Genomic DNA, 20,377 nt, shown 5'->3' with positions numbered 1-20,377 from the left:
TCAGCTATATTTGATTCAGCTGTTTACTCTCTTCTGCATGAAACATCTGCTGCTTCTCTGCACACCACAGTCTCTTTTCCCCCAACCCCACTGGTCCATACTTCTCATTCTCCTCTGGCTCCACCTTATCTGCTCAGCCTCTAAGTGCTGGGAAGGAGTCCTTGCATCTCTTATCCTCCACCTACCACTCTTCTGGCTGACCATACCCAGTCTGAAGACTTTAAATGCCATCCCTATGCTAATGATCCTCAAATTTGTACCTGTATCTCGGATCTTTTCTATGGCCCAACAACACACACATCCAGCCTCTTACTCTTAATTCCCACTTGATCATCTAGTGGACATTTCAAACTAAATATGTCCAAAGCTTAATTCCTACTCTTTCCCCCCCCAAATGTGTTCTACCCATAATCTTCCTCATTCAGCTGATAAAAACTCCATTCTTTGGTTCAGGCCAAAAATTTTGGAGATATCTCTGACATCTCTCTTTCTTTGGCACTCAAAATCCATCGAATCCTGCGCACTCTGGCTTCAAAATATTTCCAGAGGGGCGCCTGGGTGGCTCAGTCGGTTGAGCATCTGACTTCAGCTCAGGTCATGATCTCACACTCCGTGAGTTCAAGCCCCACGTTGGACTCTGTGCTGACAGCTCGGAGCCTGAAGCCTGCTTCAGATTCTGTGTCTCCCTCTCTCTGACCCTCCCCAACTTGTGCTCTGTCTCAAAAATAAATAAAAACATTAAAAAAAAGTAAAAAAAAAAAACATTTCCAGAATCTGCCCACTTCTTGCCATCTCTACCACTACCCTCTTGTTCACAGCCCCCATCATCTCCCCGATTTACTGCAATATCTTGCCTCCCTACACTCTACTCTAAATACAACTGCCACTGTTATCCCTTCATCTGATTTCACATCATGTTACTCTAATCAAAACTCTTTCTCCTTTCATTCGGAATGAAAGCCAGAGTACAAGGCTCTGCCCAAATGAGTCCCACGTACTCTCTGAGCTCATGTCCTATGACTCATTCTGCTCCAACCACACTGGCCTCCTTGCTATCCCTCCAAAATGCAAGTCACATTCCCACCTCAGAGCCTTGCACCTGCTGTCCCCCTGCTTGGAAGGCTCTTCCCCAGACATCTGCATGGATCACTCTATTTTCTCCATATCTTCCTCAAATACCACCTTCTCAGTGAGGCCATCCCTGATCACCCGATTTAAAATCGCATCACCAGGGTACCTGGTGGGCTCAGTTAAGCGTCCGACCCTTGGTTTCGGCTCAGGTCATGATCTCACAGTTCATGAGTTCAAGCCCCATGTCAGGCTCCTCTCTGTCCTTGGGAGCTTGCTTGGGATTCTCTCTCTCTGCCCCTCACCTCTCTCTCTCTCTGTCGCTCAAAATAAATAAACAGACTTAAAAAAAAAAACTACATACACCAATGCCCTTTATTCATTATCCTCCTTTCTTCCATTTTTCTTTAAAGCACTTAATGACCTTAAGTGTATTATATAGGTAGGTCCTGGGCTTCAACACCAAAAAAAAATGTATATTACTCATTTCACTTCTCTATTGCTAACTCCTCCTCACTACTTCTCACTAGACAGCGAGCCCCATGAAGGTATGAGTTTTGGCCCCTAGCACCTAGAATAGTACTGACATATAGATGCTCAATAAATACTTGTAATATGGAATGAATGAATGAATGAATGAATAAAATGAATTGGCAAAGAAAGAAGGCAGAGAAGGAGCAGCCAGAAGGGCAGGAGGAAAACCAGGAAAGAATGTTCAGGGACAAGGGAGTGGTCAACTGTGGAATGCTCCCGATATGTCAGGTTAGTATTAGAAATGCACACGATCTGCCGGAGGATATAGGAGCCCACCGCGTGAGCTGTTTCCGTGAAGACGCCACCCTGGAGTGGGGTGAGGAGTGGGTGGAAGCAGGGAAATGAGGGTGAGTATTAGCAGCTCTTCCGAGCCCTCTGGCTGTGAAGGAAACTGGAGATATGGGGAGTGAAAGACCAAGTGGCAAATTCCAGCTCCCACTTTAGAATGCAGAACTTGCTCCCGTCTCCTCCCTCAACTCGATTGTCCACTGTCAGTAATAAAGTCCAACCTCCATTACCACCTGCTACCACGGCGCATGTATGTATATGTATATGTATATGTATATGTATATATATATACTTATACATGTGTGTGTATACACACACACACACACACTGGTGCATATATACATATATATATATACATATATATGTACATATATATATGTATGTATGCACAAGTCAGTTTGAAAGGAAATGTTGCAAAACGTGCATAGTGTAAATAACAGGTGATGGCTTTGGTTTCTTCTTTCTGCTTGTGTGTATTTAAAAAATTTTTTTCTAGGTGCTCCTGGCTGGCTCAGTTTGTAGAGCGTGCAACCCTTAATCTCAGGGCTCTGAGTTCAAACCCCACGTTGGGTGTGGAGCCTACTTACAATAATAACTTTTTTCTAAAATGAGTACATATTGCTTGAGAAAAACATGTCTGCACCACCCAGAATTCAAAACCTCCCATCTCTTTTGGACTTTCCCGTCCAGGTGGGTTCACTGCCCATTGGCAGGACAATCATGATTGATTCGGTCAGTAAACAGCCCTCACCTTCCCCACCACCCAGGAGAGTGAAGCCTTGTCCCCATCAGCTTATCACCGCAAAAAAACCCTAACCAAACGATGACCTGCACATAGACACAAAGATTACACACCCATTACACACCCAGAGGAAAGCTCTGGAACTCCTAAGTTAGAACAATGTTCTTTTTTTTAATTATTATTATTGTGTTAAGAACACTTAGCATGAAATCTACACTTTCAGAACAATGTTCACTTTAGCCAGAAGGAGCTGATCAGTCTACGTGAGCCAAAGGAGTATGGGATCTGAGCATATTTCAGCAGTGTTCAGTGTTACACACATTTTACACAATAAAATCAGAAAAATAATCCAATGTAGGTTTAGGGTAGCATCATGGGATAGGGCAAAGAATGCTAGAAGAGAGATGGAGAACGTGAGTTTTGGTTTCAGTTGTCACTTTTTAGCCATAGGACTGTGAATATCTGAGCAATGAATCCTCCTTGTCTGTGAAACTATAGCAACAGACTTGATGTCTAAGGTCTTGTCCAGTTCCAACATTCACAGCCCTGTATGTATGTGTGTATGTATGTATGTATGTATGTATTTATTTATTTAAATTTTTTTTAATGTTTATTTATTTTTGAGACAGAGACAGACAGAGCATGAACAGGGGAGGGGCAGAGAGAGAAGGAGGCACAGAATCTGAAACAGGCTCCAGGCTCTGAGCTGTCAGCACAGAACCCGACGCGGGGCTCGAACTCACGGAGTGTGAGATCATGACCTGAGCCGAAGTTGGCTGCTCAACCGACTGAGCCACCCAGGTGCCCCTCACAGCCCTGTATTTAATGCCCTGTATATCCACTGCTCTCCCACTGTCAGGAAGACACCTCTGCTGTCTTCTCTGGACCTGGCTGGCTTGCTTATAGAAGAAGACAGCAGACTGGGAAGGGTGGAGTCCTGGAGCTACACTGACCCGTTATGTATTAAACACACACCACTTAAGATCCAGGACCAGTTGCAGGAAAGAAGACAAGATTCCAGGCGGTTAGACATTGCAGCAAAACCAAGAAAGCATCTGCAAGGGGAATTCATGCTGAGATTGCAGGACATCCCAAGAGCGAGGGAAGGCAAGGGGTTGGGAACCCAGAATGGGGGTATATTCAGGAATCCGAAAGGGGGGCCGTCAACTGTCAGCTGGCAGGTAGTAATGGAGCGTCAGCCACAAGGCGCGTAATTCAGAGGCAAGACCAGGGGAGTAAGCACAGGAAAGCATCTTGCCTGGGGGATCTGGGCATTAAGGGGGTGCCAGCAGGGGGCAGGTGAGAGGGCTCCACAGGCATGATGTGACAGGGCTGCTCCTCTCCCCTGAGTTAGTGCATACTGGCCAGACAGCTATCGACGATGTGATGCTCGGAGCAGAACCTTCCAGTTCCCAATTCTCACTGATTCTCCCGGGGGGAGGGGCACCACACTGGCATGTAGGCTGGAGGAAGTGACTGTCTGGAGTTACCTACCTGATTCTTCCCTTTCTGTCAGTGGCTCTGGGATGTGTGAGTGCTGAGCACTTGCTTGATGTCTGAAGGTCCCATCTGGTCTGGCTCTCTTACGATTGATAAACTCCATTTTTTTATTGCTTACCCGGCCCCTGACACATGCTTGCCCAAACTCCAGGCCTGCTTCCTTGGTTCTGGCATCCTGCCTGGTCCGCTGCTGGCTGTGACCTGGACATGACGAGAATGATACCCCCGAGGCCCTTAAATATACTTGGGGCCTGACTTGGAAGCTGTAGTAGAGCCCTGACATCGTTCTGGGCCCTCTGGACCAAACCTTCCCTTCTATGAGGGAGGTAGGATCCCACTGGCCTAGAACCTCTGGCCTGGCCTTTCTCATCGGAATGTTTGGTGGGAACCCCCAACTCTGAAGGGATTCTCTTTCAGCCTTTCCCACAGAGCTGCTTCTCAGAGAGAAGACAGGGCAGGTGCATGGCCTTGATATCTTAATGTGGTTTGGGTACTCTCTTCTGCCGAATGGGTCTACAGGATCCTTAAAATGTGGATTCAGTGATGCTGACCTGCCCATGCAGGAGACTTTGCCCCATACTGGGAGGCTGCACCATGGGTGGGGGGTGGGGGGTGGGGAGGGCGCTAACACTCCCCAGCTACCAGGCTTCCTTGTCTCACTACGTTGGAGTGAGCTCACCTTACGTAGAGTCGTAAAGTTCTTCGAAGTTTCAAACGTCATCTGAGAGTCAAACCAGCAATGAACCATGCTGGTCTAAAAGGGTTTATCTTCCTCAATGTCCAGGAGATCAGAGATTGGTCAAATGGGGCCTTTTGGCCTCCACCACCAACAAGGAAGCCAGAGAAGTTCTGCTGTGGAACGCGTCAGCCTGTATAAGTTGCGGCCCTGACAGGAGCCGCCTCTCTTCTGAGGGCAAACGCGCGGAGGAGGCGGCCGCCTCCTACTCCATGGAAATACAGTCTGCACACTGCCAACACCCCTGCCCGTCCGTGACTTAGCTCTGGGTCTGCACCTGTGTGTCAGGAACCTAACCCCCAAGTTCCATTCTTTGTCTTTGTTCCCTGAGGATTAAGTCAATTACTCCCATTAAAAAGAATACCCACCTCCATCACTGCCCTGCCTCAGCCTGTTCTGATTTCCACCCAGATGCCCGTGCTGTTCCCAAGTACACCGTCACCAAATGACCTACCACAGCACGTTCCCCAAGTTCTCCAGGATCTGCAGGCCTACTTCTGGCGCCTTCAGCGAACACAGCCTCCTGTGAGCCACTAAGGGCTGCCACGAAGCTGACTACACGTGGGGGCGGCCTGAGTCACCTGCTGTCACCCTGAGATAGAGACTTTGATACGAAACACCGGCATTGATACATAGGAACTGAGACTCACCAGTCATCAGTGCCTCAGGACAGCATCAAAGACCCATGGTAGTGGCTGCAAGTGTCCCTGAAGAAAGATCCTTGCCTTTTCATTTCAAAACGTAGGAATGTAGACAGATTTGGCCCTCTCTTCAGCTTACGGCCCCACCTTCAAAAAAGAAAGACAAGACTGAAGGAATGTGTATCAGATAAAACCCTGAACCAAGTAACTCTAGTTATTTTAAAAAACAGAGGAGCGAACACATAAATAAAGCTCTCTCCCACCGCATCCAGGATGAATTTTCTATTTGAGGGGCTGAGTTTATGTTCTAGCTTCTTCTCTTTCCAGCTGGGTAATTTTGGGGAAAAGAAAGCTAATAGGCCTCTAAGCCCAGATTTCTCTCTCTCTCTCTCTCTCTTTAACGTTTATTTACTTCTAACAGAGAGAGAGAGTGAACAGGGAAGGGGCAGAGAGAGAGGTTCTGAAGCACAGAGCCTGACACGGGGCTCGAACTCACAAGCGGTGAGATCATGACCTGAGCCGAAGTCGGACGCTTAACCAACCGAGCCACGCAGGCGCCCCATCTACGCCCAGATTTCTCAACTGCAACACAAATATAATGATTTCCTTCCTGGACTGTTGTAAGAAGACGCTGAAAACGCTTTGTCAACTGCTAAGTGATAGTTGCCTATTACTTATTGTTATTTTATTGTATCTCCCCCTCTTAGTAGATGATCTCACTTCCCACTTCTCAGAGAAAACAGACACCATCAGACTGGAATCCCTCATCTTGCCGACACCAAACGTGCAACCTACTGGCATCTGCTCCGTGGTTCCATCTGCTAGAATCGCTGGGCTCCTCCATCTGAGCCCAGTCCCCCTCCCTCAGCCTTGTGGGCATCCCTCGTGGCTGCCTTAGGAAATCACGTTCAGCATTGATGAGTCTTCCTCTCCTGTACTTTGAACCTCCCCCTCTCAGTTGGATCTTTTCATCTGCCCTTAACGGTGATCTAGTGTCTCCCATTACAACAAAATAAATTCTTTATTAAGCTGTTGTGATTTTAAATTAAAAAAAATTTTTTTTGAAGTTTATTTATTTTAGAGAGAGACAGAGCGTGAACAGGGGAGGGGCAGAGAGAGAGAGGGAGACACAGGATCCGAAACAGGCTCCAGGCTCTGAGCTGTCAGCACAGTGGGGCTCAAACCCACGAACCAGGAGATCATGACCTGAGCTACAGTCGGACACTTAACCAACGGAGCCACCCAGGCGCCCAAAGCCGTTGTGTTTTCAGAGTTGCCTCTCCATTTGTTCGGGACAGGCATGAAGCTTAGGATGTGGCTCTTCTCGTCCTGCGGATAAAAGGGACATATCTTTGTTTTGGGGGACCCAGGCTTCAAAATGGGATGTCATCTGCTTTGCTTGGTCATTTAAGTTGGTACTATTAACAAGATTATTAAGCTCCTGCAGAATTAGAGAGTTCTCCACTCCACCACCACTACCAAAAATATATTTAGAGGTCAAGGGTTCTTTTTTTATTTAAGATTTTTAAAATTATTTTTAAGTAATCTCTATACCCAACATGGGGCTCGAATTTATAATCCAGAGATCAAGAGTCACATGCTCTACCGAATGAGCCAGCCAGGTGCCCCGGAGGCCGGGGATTCTTAAACATTTTTCTGCCCTGGATCCCTTGGCAATCTGGGAAATACACGGCTTCCCTGTCAGAAAAATACTAAATGCATCAAATAAAACACAAAGGGAACCACTAATGTAAAAAAAAAAGTTATTATAAAATTGTGATATGGTAATATATCTGGTTCTTTATAAAAGCATTAAATGGGAAAACGTGCACACAGGTAAATACCACCATAGTTTCAAAGTAGTGATGAACATGAAGGCTGGTGTAAGAAATCTGCAGCAGCTGTTGTATAATGGAAACATCTGCGATTTTTATGGGCGGTGAAGACACAGTACAACAGCTGTAACACCACTGTGCTTTGCTGCCTATATGCATAACTGAAGGACATGGGGAATTTTAGGTACTAGTCAGTGAACATAAAGATTTAGGTCTTGGGGTGCCTGGGTGGCTCAGTTGGTTAAGCATCCAACTTCACTCAGGTCACGATCCCACGGTTTATGCGTTCGAGCTCCACATCGGGCTCTGTGCTGTCAGCTCAGAACATGGAGCCTGCTTTGGATTCTGTATCTCCCTCTCTCTCTTCCCATCCCCCGCTCACAGTCTGTCTCTCAAAAATAAATAAACATTAAAAAACATTTTTTTTTTTTAAGACTTAGGTCTTCCCAACCAAGGTTATGGACTCTGGATTATGCCCATGGATTCTGGGACAAGAGCTCCTGTCTTATCTTGTTTTGTTTTAAAGGTGTGTGTGTGTGTGTGTGTGGGTGGGTGTGTGTGTTTTATCTCTGAGAGAAAGAGAGAGAGCAAGGGAGGGGCAGCAAGAGAGGGAGACAGAATCCCAAGCAGGCTCTGCCCTGTTAGTGCAGAGCCCAAAGTGGGGCTCGAACCAACAAACCCATGAGATCATGACCTGAGCAGAAGTTGGGTGCTTAATCAGCTGAGCCACCCAGGTGCCCCAGGAGTCCCTGTTTTAGGTTGTACTGTTTCTGAATGTGGTTTTGTTCCTTTTGTCCAAGAGCTATCCATAGGAGATTAGGAGCATGAAGTAGCAACAACGGAGAGGGTGGAAACATCACTTCACCATGTTGTACCAATGCCATTCTGGGACATTTGGCCAAACTCCTTTAGTTTTAGACTTTGGTAATGGACTGGTTAATATTGTGATATCACTGAGGGCCAAAGTTAACTGATGAGTGGGCTTGGACTCCTGTAAGACACAGGCTTTCCACAGGGAATCCCATAAATTACTTGGGATGGAAAGTCTGACAAAAGGCAGGAGAATGTGTGTATGCGATTTGTAAACAAAACTTGAAATACTCTAATTCTTATATTACAACCTGCTTCTCTATATAATGTCACAATATATTTTGTCACAATAGGTCAACAAATACAATTATAAAATATGATCAATGGCTACATAGTATTCTAAGCATATACCGTAATTTATTTAATTAACCCCCAGGTTTGAGCATGTGAGTTCTTTCATTATTATGTAAATAGCGCCCTGATGGGTGCTGTAGATTAAATCTTTGTCCACGGTCTATTTTTATTTCCTTGGAATATTTCTATAAATGGAATAGCTGTGTCACAATTTAGTAATGTCGCAACAACAGCAATGCATATTTTAAAGATTTTTTGATCAGTGCCGTCAAATCGTCCTCCAGAAAGGTTGTTCCTGTTCGTATCAGAACTGGAATCTTTGACCTTGGCTCAGAAGATGGCAAAGAGACCGGGAGAATGCCTCTAAATAGTGAGCAGAGGATCCTGTAGCAGAAGCCGGAAGAAAGCAGGCCAGTGTCGTGCCTATGATGTTCTGCTTTTCTCTGGTGCTAGAAATGCCCTTTAGGCAGAATGTGGACCAGGACTGAGTCTTCAAGGCCTAGGGTCCCTTGTGTTGACTTGATGCAGATCGTTTGGATAAACCCAGCCTCGTCGAACGAGGGGAGTGGTCTGTATCCATGTTTGGACCAGACTAATAGTGAGAATACTGGAATCAGAGAGCACCCCAGAGGCAGAGCAGGTTCGAGGGGGAAGGCATGAGCAGAGCTGGCCACTTTGTCTGTTACTTCCTGACCTGGACATTCCCATCAGCACTGCTTCTCCACCGGAAAATAGGGGTTGACTGGCACCTGCTGTAGTAAAGAAGGCTGTTTCTCTTCCTCCTTCTCTTCCTCCTTCTTCCTCTCCTCCTTCTCCCCTCACCCCCCGCATTCTTTCCATTTTCTTTCCTTCGCAGCTAGACAGTATATTCCAGGAGGGCAGAAGCCATGTGATGCTTCTTTTGTAAAACCAACAAGAGTAGATATGGGGGAAAATACTTGGGAATTCTTCTGTCAAAATAAGGTATCAGGTCTTGCCACAGTCACACCGGATGATTGAAATCTCAGCAGACTTACTGACCGCTCTCTCTTCTCTCTCGTGGTTTTGTAGATGCAGATTTGGTTTATTTCTTCATGCACAGACACCAAAGATCAGTTCTGTCTCCATAATCCCATCTCCCAGATCTGCAATTAGATTATTAGCCTCTTCTCTCCCATCTCTCATCTGGGATTCCACAGAATGTAGTGATTATCACCCCAGAGTTTAGTCTCCATTCAGACTGTAAAGGTTAAAAAGATGCATCTATTAGAGTTGGTCCCTTGCCCTGGGGACACCCACACAGCGGACCCCCCGGCCAGGTGCCCTGCTCCTGCCCAACCTCAGGAGGGACATGAAAGCTGGTGAGGAGCAAACAGCCCCTGGATTAGCATTTGCTCTGTCATTGGTGCTGACCTTGTCTGCTGTCTCACACTTCAGGTTTGTGGGTGCTGCTTAGACCCACAAACAAAAAGAGTCTCCTTGCCCTTTCTTGTGTGACTTTCCTAGACTTCACTTCTTGCCTGCTTTAACTGTGGTGCCCACTTGACCCCTGCCACGTACATCACGCTTTCTCTCAGTGTTTTTTTTTTTTTTTTTAATTTTTTAACGTTTACTTAGTTTTGAGAGAGAGAGACAGGGCGTGAGCATGGGAGGGCACAGAGAGAGGGAGACACAGAATCCTAAGCAGGCTCCAGGCTCTGAGCTGTCAGCAAAGAGCCTGACGCGGGGCTCGAACTCACGAACCGTGAGATGACCTGGGCCACAACCCAGGCGCCCCATCTCTCTCCATCTCTTACCCACGAGGCCCTGGGTACCTACCTGACCCCTTCTGGCTAGCCAGGGGGCAATCCTCTCCTCTCTTGACTGCTTCCTTCCTGACATCCATGCTCTCGTTTGTCAGCGAAGACCAAGGCTCAGAAAGTTAAACGGGATTTAAAACTACGCCTTCTAGTCGGTCTCGAGTCCCGATTTTCACTTCCCTCTAGCTGGGACCGAATCGCCGCGTTCCACTCCCCCAGCCCCCGTCGGGCCCGGAGATGATCTGCACCCACCCCCACAGCCATCCGCGAGTTTCCAGCGAGCGCCCAGGACACCCGCAAACACTTCGCGATCTGTTTGGGTGCACTAAACAGCGCACAGGAAGCGCAGAGCAACCGTGGCCGTATCCTATCGCGCTCGCGCTCGCGTGCCAGCTGCCGCCCCGGGAAGAAAACAAGTGTTTGCGGAATTTGGCGGCCGCGGCCCTCCACCCGGGCTTTATTGCACCGCCCCGCCTTTCTCCCCGGGCATCCCCAACCGCGGCCCTCGAAATCCATCCTCCAGGAGCGGAGTTCTCTCCCCGGCTCCCGGAAACCCGAGGCGGGCGTCCCCCGGGTCTCCGGCACCCCCAGGGGCGCGAGCCCGGCCGGGAGTCGGCGAGGAGCCCCCGCGCGCGCGCCGGGGGCAGGGCCGGCGGAGGGGAGCGCCGCGAGGTGCGCAGGGCGCGCGGCGGCGGGGTCGGGGGCAGGGGCGGGGAGGCGCCACGCGCAGCCAATCCCCGGGCCGCCCCCTCCCCGCCGCCGCCAGCCGAGCCGGGGCGGGGGAGCCAGGCGGCGGCGGCGGCGGCGGCGACGGAGGCTGCCGCGGGGAGGGATGGAGAGGGGAGGGGGGAGCGGAGCCGAGCGGAGACAGCCGCGGCGCTGCAGAGCGGCTGGGGCGGCGGCGCGGCTCCCGGTGCTGCCCCCGGCGCCCGCCCCGCGGCGGTGAGCGCCCGGCCACGGAGGCGCCGGAGCCATGGGCTGCATCGGCTCCCGGACCGTGGGTGGGTACCGCGGCGGGGCGGGGGCGGGCGGAGGCGGGCTCGGCCCGCGCCGGTCCCCGGCCCCCCTCCCCCACCGCTCCCGGCGCCCCCCCCGCCCCGCCCGGCCTGGCTCCCGCACTTTCCCTGCGCTCGGCTCTCCTCCGCGCCCGCTCGCCCCTCGCGCCTCCGCGGCCGGCCGCCCTCTCCGCTCCCCCGCTCCCTCGTCGCCCTCCGGCCTCCCTGCGCCGCCCTCCCCCAGGCGCGGTCCCTCTCCATCATCTCTCCACCGGCCTCCTCTCCCTCCGCGGCCGCTCTCCCTACTCCCGCGTCCCCTCGCCCGCCACCTCCAGGCCCTCCGCCTCGACTCTGCCCTCCCCGGCGCCTCTCCCCCTCCATTTCTGGGGCAGCCCCTCCCGAGGACCCCCGGCCTCCGCCCCGGCAGGAGTCCTTCTCACGCCCCCCCCCTCCCCACCGCCTCCGTCTGGCTTGGGTGTTTTGCTCCCACCTCTTTGCTTCTCTGTTGCCTTTTTCTGTCGTTCCTGCCTCCCCCGATTCGCATTGTTCACGTGCATTTTCCCTCCGGGGCGGGGGCGGGATGCGCCCGGTGCCTCAGGGAGGGGAACGGGGTCCACGCCCGGAGAAAATGGGGCCGCGCCGGGCCCGGCTGGAGGGAAGGGCTGGGGGGCGCGGGGAGGAGGCGGGGGTTTAGGGGGACGGACCGGGGTCGGGAGCCGGCTCCCGGGAGGGTGGGGCCGGCCCGAGGAGCCGGGACCTGCACCTGTCGGCGGGGGCTGGCGGGGCGGGGCCGTCTCTTTATTTACCTTGCACTGGGGGCGGGCACGGGCGCTTCCTAAGTCTTCTCTCCCCTCAGCCTTTGCCTCGCTTCTACCCCCCTGTCCCCCGGTCCACGCACCCACTCCACGCTCACGGCTCAACGAATGAGTCCAGCCCTCTCCCCAAACCCCCAATTTTCCCCCACTTCTCCCGCCTACACGACCCAGTGACCTCAGGCTGAGAGAATAATTCGTATTATTATTACAAACAAACTCACTCTCCGGAAGCCTCATTTCTCTGAGACCCGGTTTATTTCCATGGATACCCCCCTCCTCTGCTTTCACCTCTTCCCAGGGTTCTCTCTCTCCCCCTCCCTGCCCCCCAGGGCTCTGACTCAGCTCTCCCTCCTCTACAAAGGCCACCTCCCCCTCCCCTCTCTCTTGCTCTGCCCTCTTCATCCCTGCTCTCCTCTCTGTCCTCCCCATTCCTGCTCTCTACGCCCAGAGGCTCATTTCCTCTTCCCTGCCGGCCACAGCCCCTGGTCTGACCCATCTCCTCACTCCCCTGTAGCCCTGAGGGAGAGGGGGTTCACCTAGGAGGGGTCCTGCCTCCTTCCCACCCATTAACCACAATCCCTCTGCACTAGCGGTGGGGATGCATGCTGAATGCCTCCTCCTGCTCCAGACTCTGTTCCCTTCCCTCCTTCCCAAGACTGGGCCCCTAACCCCAAATTCAGAATCACAAAACTCCGCGTGCAGGAAGGACCTATAAGGTCCGATTCCACAGCCATCTGATCCTTGAGCCCCTTTCCAACTGCTCAGGCGGTTCCTCCCCCGCCTGCCTCCCCGGAGAGGCACCACCCTGCCCTCTTGCCAGCGTCTGCCTTGGCCACATGCTCTCACCTGAACAATTACCATCAGTTACCCAGTCAGCCCTCAGACCCTGTCCACCCCTCCCATTGTCTTTGCCTTCTCTTTAAGTTGAATGCCTATCCTTTCAGTTCCAGTTTTAAAAAGTTCCCTTGTCTCCTCCTCTGACCCCCTTTGCTCCTCTCCCATCCATCACTTGCCTCTCAACCGCGAGGGAAAACGATCACACCTCACTCTTGGCCTCCTCTCCCGTCACCGTTTCCGGGTGAACACTCGCAGTTCCTGCCTCTATCCCCACCACATCCCCTCCCTGTCAGACAAATTTGCCAACTCCAAGATACAAGCCGTAAAGCCCACTTGGAGGGAAGCTCACCCCTAAAGAAGTTCTGCCCTTAATTGTAGGAACATCATAGCTCTCATGCTCTCCCATCTAGAAACACTCCAGGATTCCTCAGGACAGAATAAAGAACTGTTTTCCTGCTAAAATCCAACCACGGACCCCCTCCGTTTCGACAACAACAAATAAGGCCATATAACACTTTCCTGGGAGGGAATATTTTGGCTCAACCTTACAGTTTGTCCCTACCAAAAATTTGGGGGAGAGGAGGGATGTAAAAGGGCCCGCGCTATCAGAAGGAGCAGTGGCTGGAGGGAAGGGAGGGGTCTGGAGGGGCTGCCCCTGTGTGGCCTCAGCATTGTGAGACCCAAGAGGGGCCTGTGGGCTGGGACCTAGGGAGGCTGAAGGTCAAGCAAGTAACCCTGTGGCCGCTGCAGGGAATGAGGTGATTGCGGTGGATTGGAAGGGCCTGAAGGATGTCGACCAAATCAACATGGACAGCACCAGCTCGCTGCACGGGAGCAGCCTCCACCGGCCGTCCACCGAGGTGAGGCCCCGTGCCCTGCTGCCCCCTAACCAAAGGACTTTTAGAAGACCCCAGAGACCAAAGCCGCCCAGTTGCCCGATCCTTGAATTATCTTCCTAAATTCCAAGAGAACATCCCAGACACTCCTTCAGACTGACACTTTTACAGAACATTTCCTTTCCTCAAAACACAGGCCAAATGTTCTACTCTGAGATCCTAATTCCCTATGTTAAGCTGGGGGGGGGGGAGGGTGGGAAAAAAAAACCTCTCTACTTCACACACTTCTGGAAGTCCCTGGGGGTGGGGGTGGGGGGGGCTGCTTGCATTTCTGGAAGTGCCTGTGATCCCCGCTCCCTTTTCTCTCTCCTCACAGCAAACCCGAACTGATTTCTCCTGGGATGGCATCAATGTGAGTTCACCACCCCCCCCCCCCGGGTTTTCTCTAGCTCCTCTCCCTTATATTCTCCCTTAGACTGGCTACAGAACACAGCTGTTCTAGGGAACACAGCGGTTCCCTACCGACCTGCCATGCTTTTCAAGGGCAGTTAGGGGATGAGCTTCCTTGGGACTCCTGGGTGTAATGAATGGTTCCCTTATCACCTGCCCTGGCTCAGGCCCTTCCTTCCTCCTGGAAACCGTGAACTCTCCTCTGCCCCTCCTCCCACATTCTCTATCCCAGCTCTCCATGGAGGACACCACTTCCATTCTGCCGAAGCTTAAGCGAAATTCTAATGCCTACGGCATTGGGGCCCTGGCCAAATCATCATTCTCAGGTGAGACTCCCGACCTGGGGATGTGTCCAGAGAGGAGAATCCCTACAGACTCCTGGTCTCGATCTCCTTGCTCCTTCGAATCTAAAGAAGACCCTCCCCCCACCCCTGACCTATTTGCCCTTTCCTTCATGCCCTCCTGTCCAGGCTGCCCCTCATATGGAGGCCTAAGGGATCCCTTCCCTCATCGGGCAGAGTCCCATGGGACTCGGGTGGGGCTACCGGGTGGGTCTTGTATGGGCATCCTGTGATATTCTGGAGGATGTGGGGAATGTCTGGCCCCTCAGGGATTTCTCGCAGCATGAAGGACCATGTGACGAAGCCCACCGCCATGGGGCAAGGCCGGGTGGCCCACATGATTGAGTGGCAGGGCTGGGGGAAGACACCAGCCATTCAGCCGCAACACAGCCACGAGGCGGTGCGCAGGGATACCGATGCCTACTCCGACCTCAGCGATGGCGAGAAGGAGGCACGTTTCCTAGCAGGTACTTGTTCTTGGGACCCTCAAGAGACACGTGTTCAGGATGGCCAGAGACTGACCTTCCAACCTGATCCCCTCTGGCAGGACTTGCTCTATCCGTATCGTGACCATAAGACTTAATTTCCCAATCAGCTCTGATTTCAGGCACTTGGACTTAATTGATTCGGATAAGGGTCTTCAAACTTATTTTCATTATCATCTCAGAAGTTAAGAATTACATGGGATTGTGGGTCCACCTGTTCCGGATGCCTTCTCTTCTACATGGGAGGACTGTCAGTACCTGAAGGAAAGGCAGGGGCCTCTGACTCTGAAAGGCTCTCCTTCTACCCATGTTCTTTGTTTTTGTTTCTTTTTGTTTCTTTTTGAGAGAGAAGGAGGGGGGTGGAGAGCAGATGAGAGCCGGGTAGAGGGGCAGAGGGAGAGAGAGAGAATCCCAAGCAGCCCCATGCTCACTGTGGAGTCTGACGCAGGACTCCATCCCATAGCCCTGGGATCATGACCTGAGCCGAAGTCAAGAGTCCGACGCTCAACTGACTGAGCCATTTAGGCCCCCCTCTACCCATGATTCTTGAGGAAAAAGAACAGAAGGCTGTGGGGATCCCTTCTAGCCTTTGCTCCTCAGCACCTTGCAGTAGTGGATTCCCTTACTTGGCTCATTACTTGTGACAGCCGCTAGGTCAAGGGGCCTGGGTGAGGAGAGGGTCGTATACAGAAGAGGTTTCTTTCCGGGAAAGTGGTATTGCTACAAGACAAGCATATAGCATACCTACAACAGTGACCAAGCCCCTCTAACACGTCTCCATAGATACGTAGGGAGAATGAGATCCAGAAGAGAAGAGAGGGCTCTCGGTGTTGGTGGTGTGGATGGTGGAAGAACTCTCCATGAGGAGGGGAGCCAAACATGTAGTGGGTAGGGAGTAGTTTAGGGCAGCTGACTATGTAAACTTCAACTTAGGACTTTGACTGGGATGGGGACTCCCAAGTCTACCCATCCTCCCTAGTCTATTCTCCCTCCCTTCTCCTTCCAATTTCTTGAACTTTCCACTTTTTTTTTAAATGTTTATTTTATTTTTATTTTTGAGAGAGAGTGCACATACATGTGTGAGTGGGGGAGGGGGAGAGAGAGAATCCCAAGAGGAATCCATGCTGTCCGTGCAGCCCCCAAGGTGGGGCTCGATCCCACAAACGACTTGAGACTAAATCAAGAGTCGGGCATGCAACCGTCTGAGCCACCCAGGTACCCCTCTTGACCTTTCCACTTAATACTACTATGGACCTACAAGCCCATGGTACTCCTTCAGGGATTCTCTGTTGAACCTGAACCCTCTCATTTAGATTCCTCTGTCTTTGACTACTAGCTAACATTCTTAAAACCTTCTAAAGATAAACTTCTGGGAATTCCTCATTTCAATCCCTTTGGATATCTTACCAGAAGACCCCTTAACTCTAGGAATTTTTTTTTTTAAGTTTATTTATTTGGTGGGGGGAGGAGGAGGAATGGGGGTGGAGCAGAGAGGGCGAGAAACAGAATATCCTAAGCAGGTTCCATGCTCAGTGCAGAACCTGACGTGGGGCTTGATCTCACAACTGTGAAGTCATGACCTGAGCCAAAATCAAGAGTCAGTTGCTTAACGAACTGAGCTATCCGGGTGCCCCAACTCTAGGAATTCTTAATCTGACCTTCTGGGAAATCTCATGCAGTTTTGCCCTATTTTGGGGCATATGCAAAGTCTGTGTTGTCCAGTACAGTAGCCACTGGCCACATGGTGGCTACTGGGAACTTGAAATGTGGCCAGTCTGAATGGAGATGCACCGTCAGTATAAAATACCCACTGGATTTCAGAGACTCGTCTAAATAAAATAATGTAAACGATCTCATTAATCATTTTTATGTGGATTAAGTGTTGAAAGAAAATCTAATATATATTGGGTTAAGATATATTATAACAATTAATTTCATCTGTTTCTTTTAAAGTGTCTTTACTATGGCTACTAGAACATTTTAAATTACCAAAGTGGCTTGCATTATATTTCTGTTGAACGGCGCTGCCTCGCTGTCCCTCTACCCCCTGCATGTGTCTAAGGGTTCCCAGAGCTATCTCGTGCCAACCACTGTTCTTCTAGGTGTCATGGAGCAGTTTGCCATCTCCGAGGCCACACTCATGGCCTGGTCTTCCATGGATGGTGAGGACATGAGCGTCAACTCCGCCCAGGAGCCATTGGGCTGCAACTACAGTGACAACTACCAGGAGCTGATGGAGAGTCAAGGTGAGGGATGGTTCCTCTCAGGCCAAGGAGGCCTCCTCTGCTATCTAGGCTGCCTCTGTTCCTCTCTGTTCTTCTGAGACTTTCTGTTCATCTCAGCTTTCCTACTCTCCTCCCCGCGGTCTCCCTCTCATCCTCTGTGCTGTTGTTACTGCCTTTGACGTTCTGTAACCCTGCCGACCTCCGTGATTCTCTTCACAGATGCCCTTGCTCAAGCCCCCATGGATGGATGGCCTCACTCCTATGTGTCCCAGGGCATGTACTGTCTGGGGTCGTCAGATGCCTGGGAAGCCAGTGACCAGTCGCTCATCGCCTCCCCGGCCACAGGATCCTATCTTGGCCCTGCATTCGATGACTCACAGCCTAGCTTACATGAAATGGGGCCTTCCCAACCTGCTTCCGGGTACTCTGCTCAGGAGCCTCCACCTTTGCTGGGGGCGGACGCTGACTGGGCTCCGGGGGGCGGTGGGGTGGACCTGGCTAGGGGCCCTGCTGAGGAGGAGAAGAGGCCGTTGGCCCCCGAGGAGGAAGAGGATGCAGGATGCCGGGACCTGGAGTCACTTTCCCCACGAGAAGACCCTGAGATGGCCACCGCCCTCAGCCGGAAGGTGTCTGATGTCACGTCCTCAGGTGTGCAGTCCTTTGATGAGGAGGAGGGCGAGGCTAACAACTAGCTTCCACCCACTCCACGCCCAGCCTTCCACTCCCAGCTGAGGGGCCTGGCCGCAACAACACCCTCCCTTCCCCCAGCAGTACAGCTGAGACCCGGGCAGAAGACCACGAGGAACCCAGGAGTTGCCTGTCCTCGCCAGGAAAATGGAGAGCCAGGGTGGGATTTAATCCAGGCATATGCTGTAGAACCACAGGTCCGGGAACTGAGGCCCAGGCAACCAGATGGCCGTGAACTTTGCTTGGCTGCGGGCTTCCGGGTCTGTGATGATGAAGCTCCAGGGCGTCTCCCGAGGTCGGGAGCACAGAGCGGCTTGTAGCCGTCGATGGGGATCTCACTTCTTCACTTTCTGATTCGTCTTCCAGGAGCCCTGACTGTGGCTGTGGGAATGCCTCCTTTCTCCATGTCACTCTTGCTTTTCCCGACTCTGTGTTTTCTCTGGCTGTGGCCCCAGCTCATCCCCACCGTGAGGAACAGACCTCAGGGGCTATTGGTTTGGCTCGACAGGCACAGGGGAAGCCACCGAAAGGCACAGGTCCTTAGAGGGTGGAGAATCTGCCCTCGGCGAGAAATTGGCTTCTGAGATCGGGAGTCACGGGGGAGGTGCGTGTGGCAGCTGGGATGCACAGGGACTCGAACACGATTCTTTACATCAAGGCCTGCCCACAGCCCAGAAAGTCACCGATGAGACCAAGAACAAACATGGCCGCCTGTTCTGGGACCTTGACTATCCCATGGCTGGAAGGAGGATCCAAGGATCTGGGGCCGGGGCTGGCTGCTGCAGCTCTTGCTTCCTTTTCTGCCTTCTTCTGGCTCCTGCTCTGGGAACCCTGGCCCTGAGGGGGTGACGCAGAATGCAGGTGTCCTGGCCAAACGGGGAAGCATGAGGGCTGTGTCTCCCTCCATCCACCCTCTAATTCTCTGGAGCTGTTTACACTTTTCTCTTTGCCTTTTCTACATTTTTATAACTTCTTGGGGACTCAGGGTTGAGTGGGGTGGAGGGAGGAGGCCGGTGCTGTCAGGCCCCAGCCAGGGTGGGCTGTTTGTGAAGGAGCAGTGTGGGCACATGGCTCCTTTGCCCCTTCTTCAGCTGCTCCCAGGACTCCAAAGAGGGCCTCACAGGTGTTCTCCCTCCCTCCCCAGGCCTCCTGTGGAGGAAGAGAGGAGAATCAGAGTATTCTTCCTTCCAGGACAGGTGACAGTGAGGCATATGCCCCTGGAACTGCGTGCCCTCCCCCACCCAGTTCCCACTGTGGTGGGGACCTCTGTGTGGCGCTTCTGTGAGAGATCCTGACAGCAGGGGCTGGGGGTAGAGCGAAGGCCGCCGCAGCTGTGGAGCTGGACGGCACGCTGCCCTCCCTGCTGCAGTGACACAGGGACACTGTGGGTAGGAGAGAGAAGCTAAGAGCTTCCTTGTTGCCTCTCCTCGTGCCCGACGAAGACTGCGGGTCCAAGGCCTTGTGTCCCACCCAAAGTTTGTCAGGGGTCCTACCACTTTCTCCTCTGCCAGAAAGGGAGCACTGTCCCAGACCCTGGGCAGAACTGCACCCCCCCCCCATGCCCCAGACTTCTATTTCTTTGGAATGAGGAGGCTGAGAGTCGGGGTGTTTCTGTCCATCCATGACCCCACCCCCACAGAGTTCACCCTTTCATCTGTGCTCCTAAAATGCAGCCGAGAACAAGGGCCTGTGTCCTCCAGGGGAAGGGAGAATGGTTTTCCTGGGGTCGGTCTTTGGAGGACCCAGGAGTGGGCACGGTGAGCACACGTAAGCAAAGTCACCTTTTCTACAACTGTCTCAACAGAAGACCCCTCGCGTGTTTGAAAATGTGACCTGCTTCAGGTGGCGGCAGGACCAGTAGCTGGGAGCTCTGGAAGTGGCCTCGCGTGGCCCTCACGCCAGACTCCTGCCGCGGGTCCTCGGGGTTTTGCATGCTGGCGAGTCCCTGTGTCCTCGCCTGTGCCACCTGCTGTCTCAGCGCACCACCTTTCCCTCTTAGCCTCACCCCCTTCGTGCCTATGTTCTGCCCCCATGCCCGGACCGCGGCGGCCATCCAGTCCAGCGGGTTCGTTCATTACAGTTCCTTTTTGCTCAGGGCCTGTGGAGTCGGGAAAGGTGGACTGAAGCGGCGTTCTCCCCGTCCTCCCTTCCTCCCTTCCTTCTCCCAGGAAGCCAGATGGTCCCTGAAACAGTGGCTGGAACTGGGAGGGAGTCTAGCAGACTTTGCACGAGGAGGGGGCTTGCAGACCGGAGGTCAGGTGGGGGCCTGCATTTCCCACTCTGAAGAGGGAGAAGAACCAAGGACCTGCCCTGGGACCCTCTTAGGACTCTGGTGGAGGGAGGAACTGCTCTCCGGTGCTGGGGGCAGGTGCATGGGGTTTGCTTATAGCCTATTCTAGGGGGAGGGGAGGGGCATGTGC

General features: G+C 52.4%; 1 protein-coding gene and 1 pseudogene across 2 annotated transcripts; both read left to right on the top strand.

Annotated features, from left to right (window-relative positions):
* LOC124523493 (olfactory receptor 2F1-like) overlaps window positions 1–20,377 on the top strand; it is a 335,826-nt pseudogene that overhangs the window by 103,193 nt on the left and 212,256 nt on the right.
* FAM131B (family with sequence similarity 131 member B) lies at window positions 11,173–20,351 on the top strand. 2 transcript variants are annotated; one of them, XM_047096277.1, is made up of 8 exons: window positions 11,175–11,287; window positions 13,684–13,793; window positions 14,146–14,181; window positions 14,452–14,545; window positions 14,830–15,027; window positions 17,148–17,291; window positions 17,490–17,918; window positions 18,042–20,351. In XM_047096277.1, exons 1-8 carry the CDS (start codon window positions 11,260–11,262, stop codon window positions 18,275–18,277), a joined length of 1,275 nt encoding a protein of 424 aa, XP_046952233.1. In that variant the 5' UTR covers window positions 11,175–11,259; the 3' UTR covers window positions 18,278–20,351. The 2 variants fall into 2 exon arrangements, with proteins under 2 accessions (XP_046952234.1, XP_046952233.1); XM_047096278.1 differs by having other exon boundaries at window positions 11,173–11,287; window positions 17,490–18,129.

Source organism: Lynx rufus, unplaced genomic scaffold, assembly GCF_022079265.1.
Source record: "Lynx rufus isolate CCGP_SWC_20201006 ecotype Redwood Valley unplaced genomic scaffold, mLynRuf1.p SCAF_4, whole genome shotgun sequence".
Lineage (NCBI taxonomy): Eukaryota > Metazoa > Chordata > Mammalia > Carnivora > Felidae > Lynx > Lynx rufus.
The sequence above is the reverse complement of the archived record's forward strand: the minus strand, read 5'-3'. Positions and strand labels throughout refer to the sequence as shown.

What these genes read in the sequence shown, in the direction of transcription:
- FAM131B (XM_047096277.1), top strand. Translation starts at nt 11,260, where the DNA reads ATGGGCTGCATCGGCTCCCGGACCGTGG. An exon ending in TCTCCTGGGATGGCATCAAT is followed by an intron (nt 14,182 to 14,451) that starts GTGAGTTCACCA and finishes TCTCTATCCCAG; the next exon opens with CTCTCCATGGAGGACACCAC. An exon ending in GGAGGCACGTTTCCTAGCAG is followed by an intron (nt 15,028 to 17,147) that starts GTACTTGTTCTT and finishes CTGTTCTTCTAG; the next exon opens with GTGTCATGGAGCAGTTTGCC.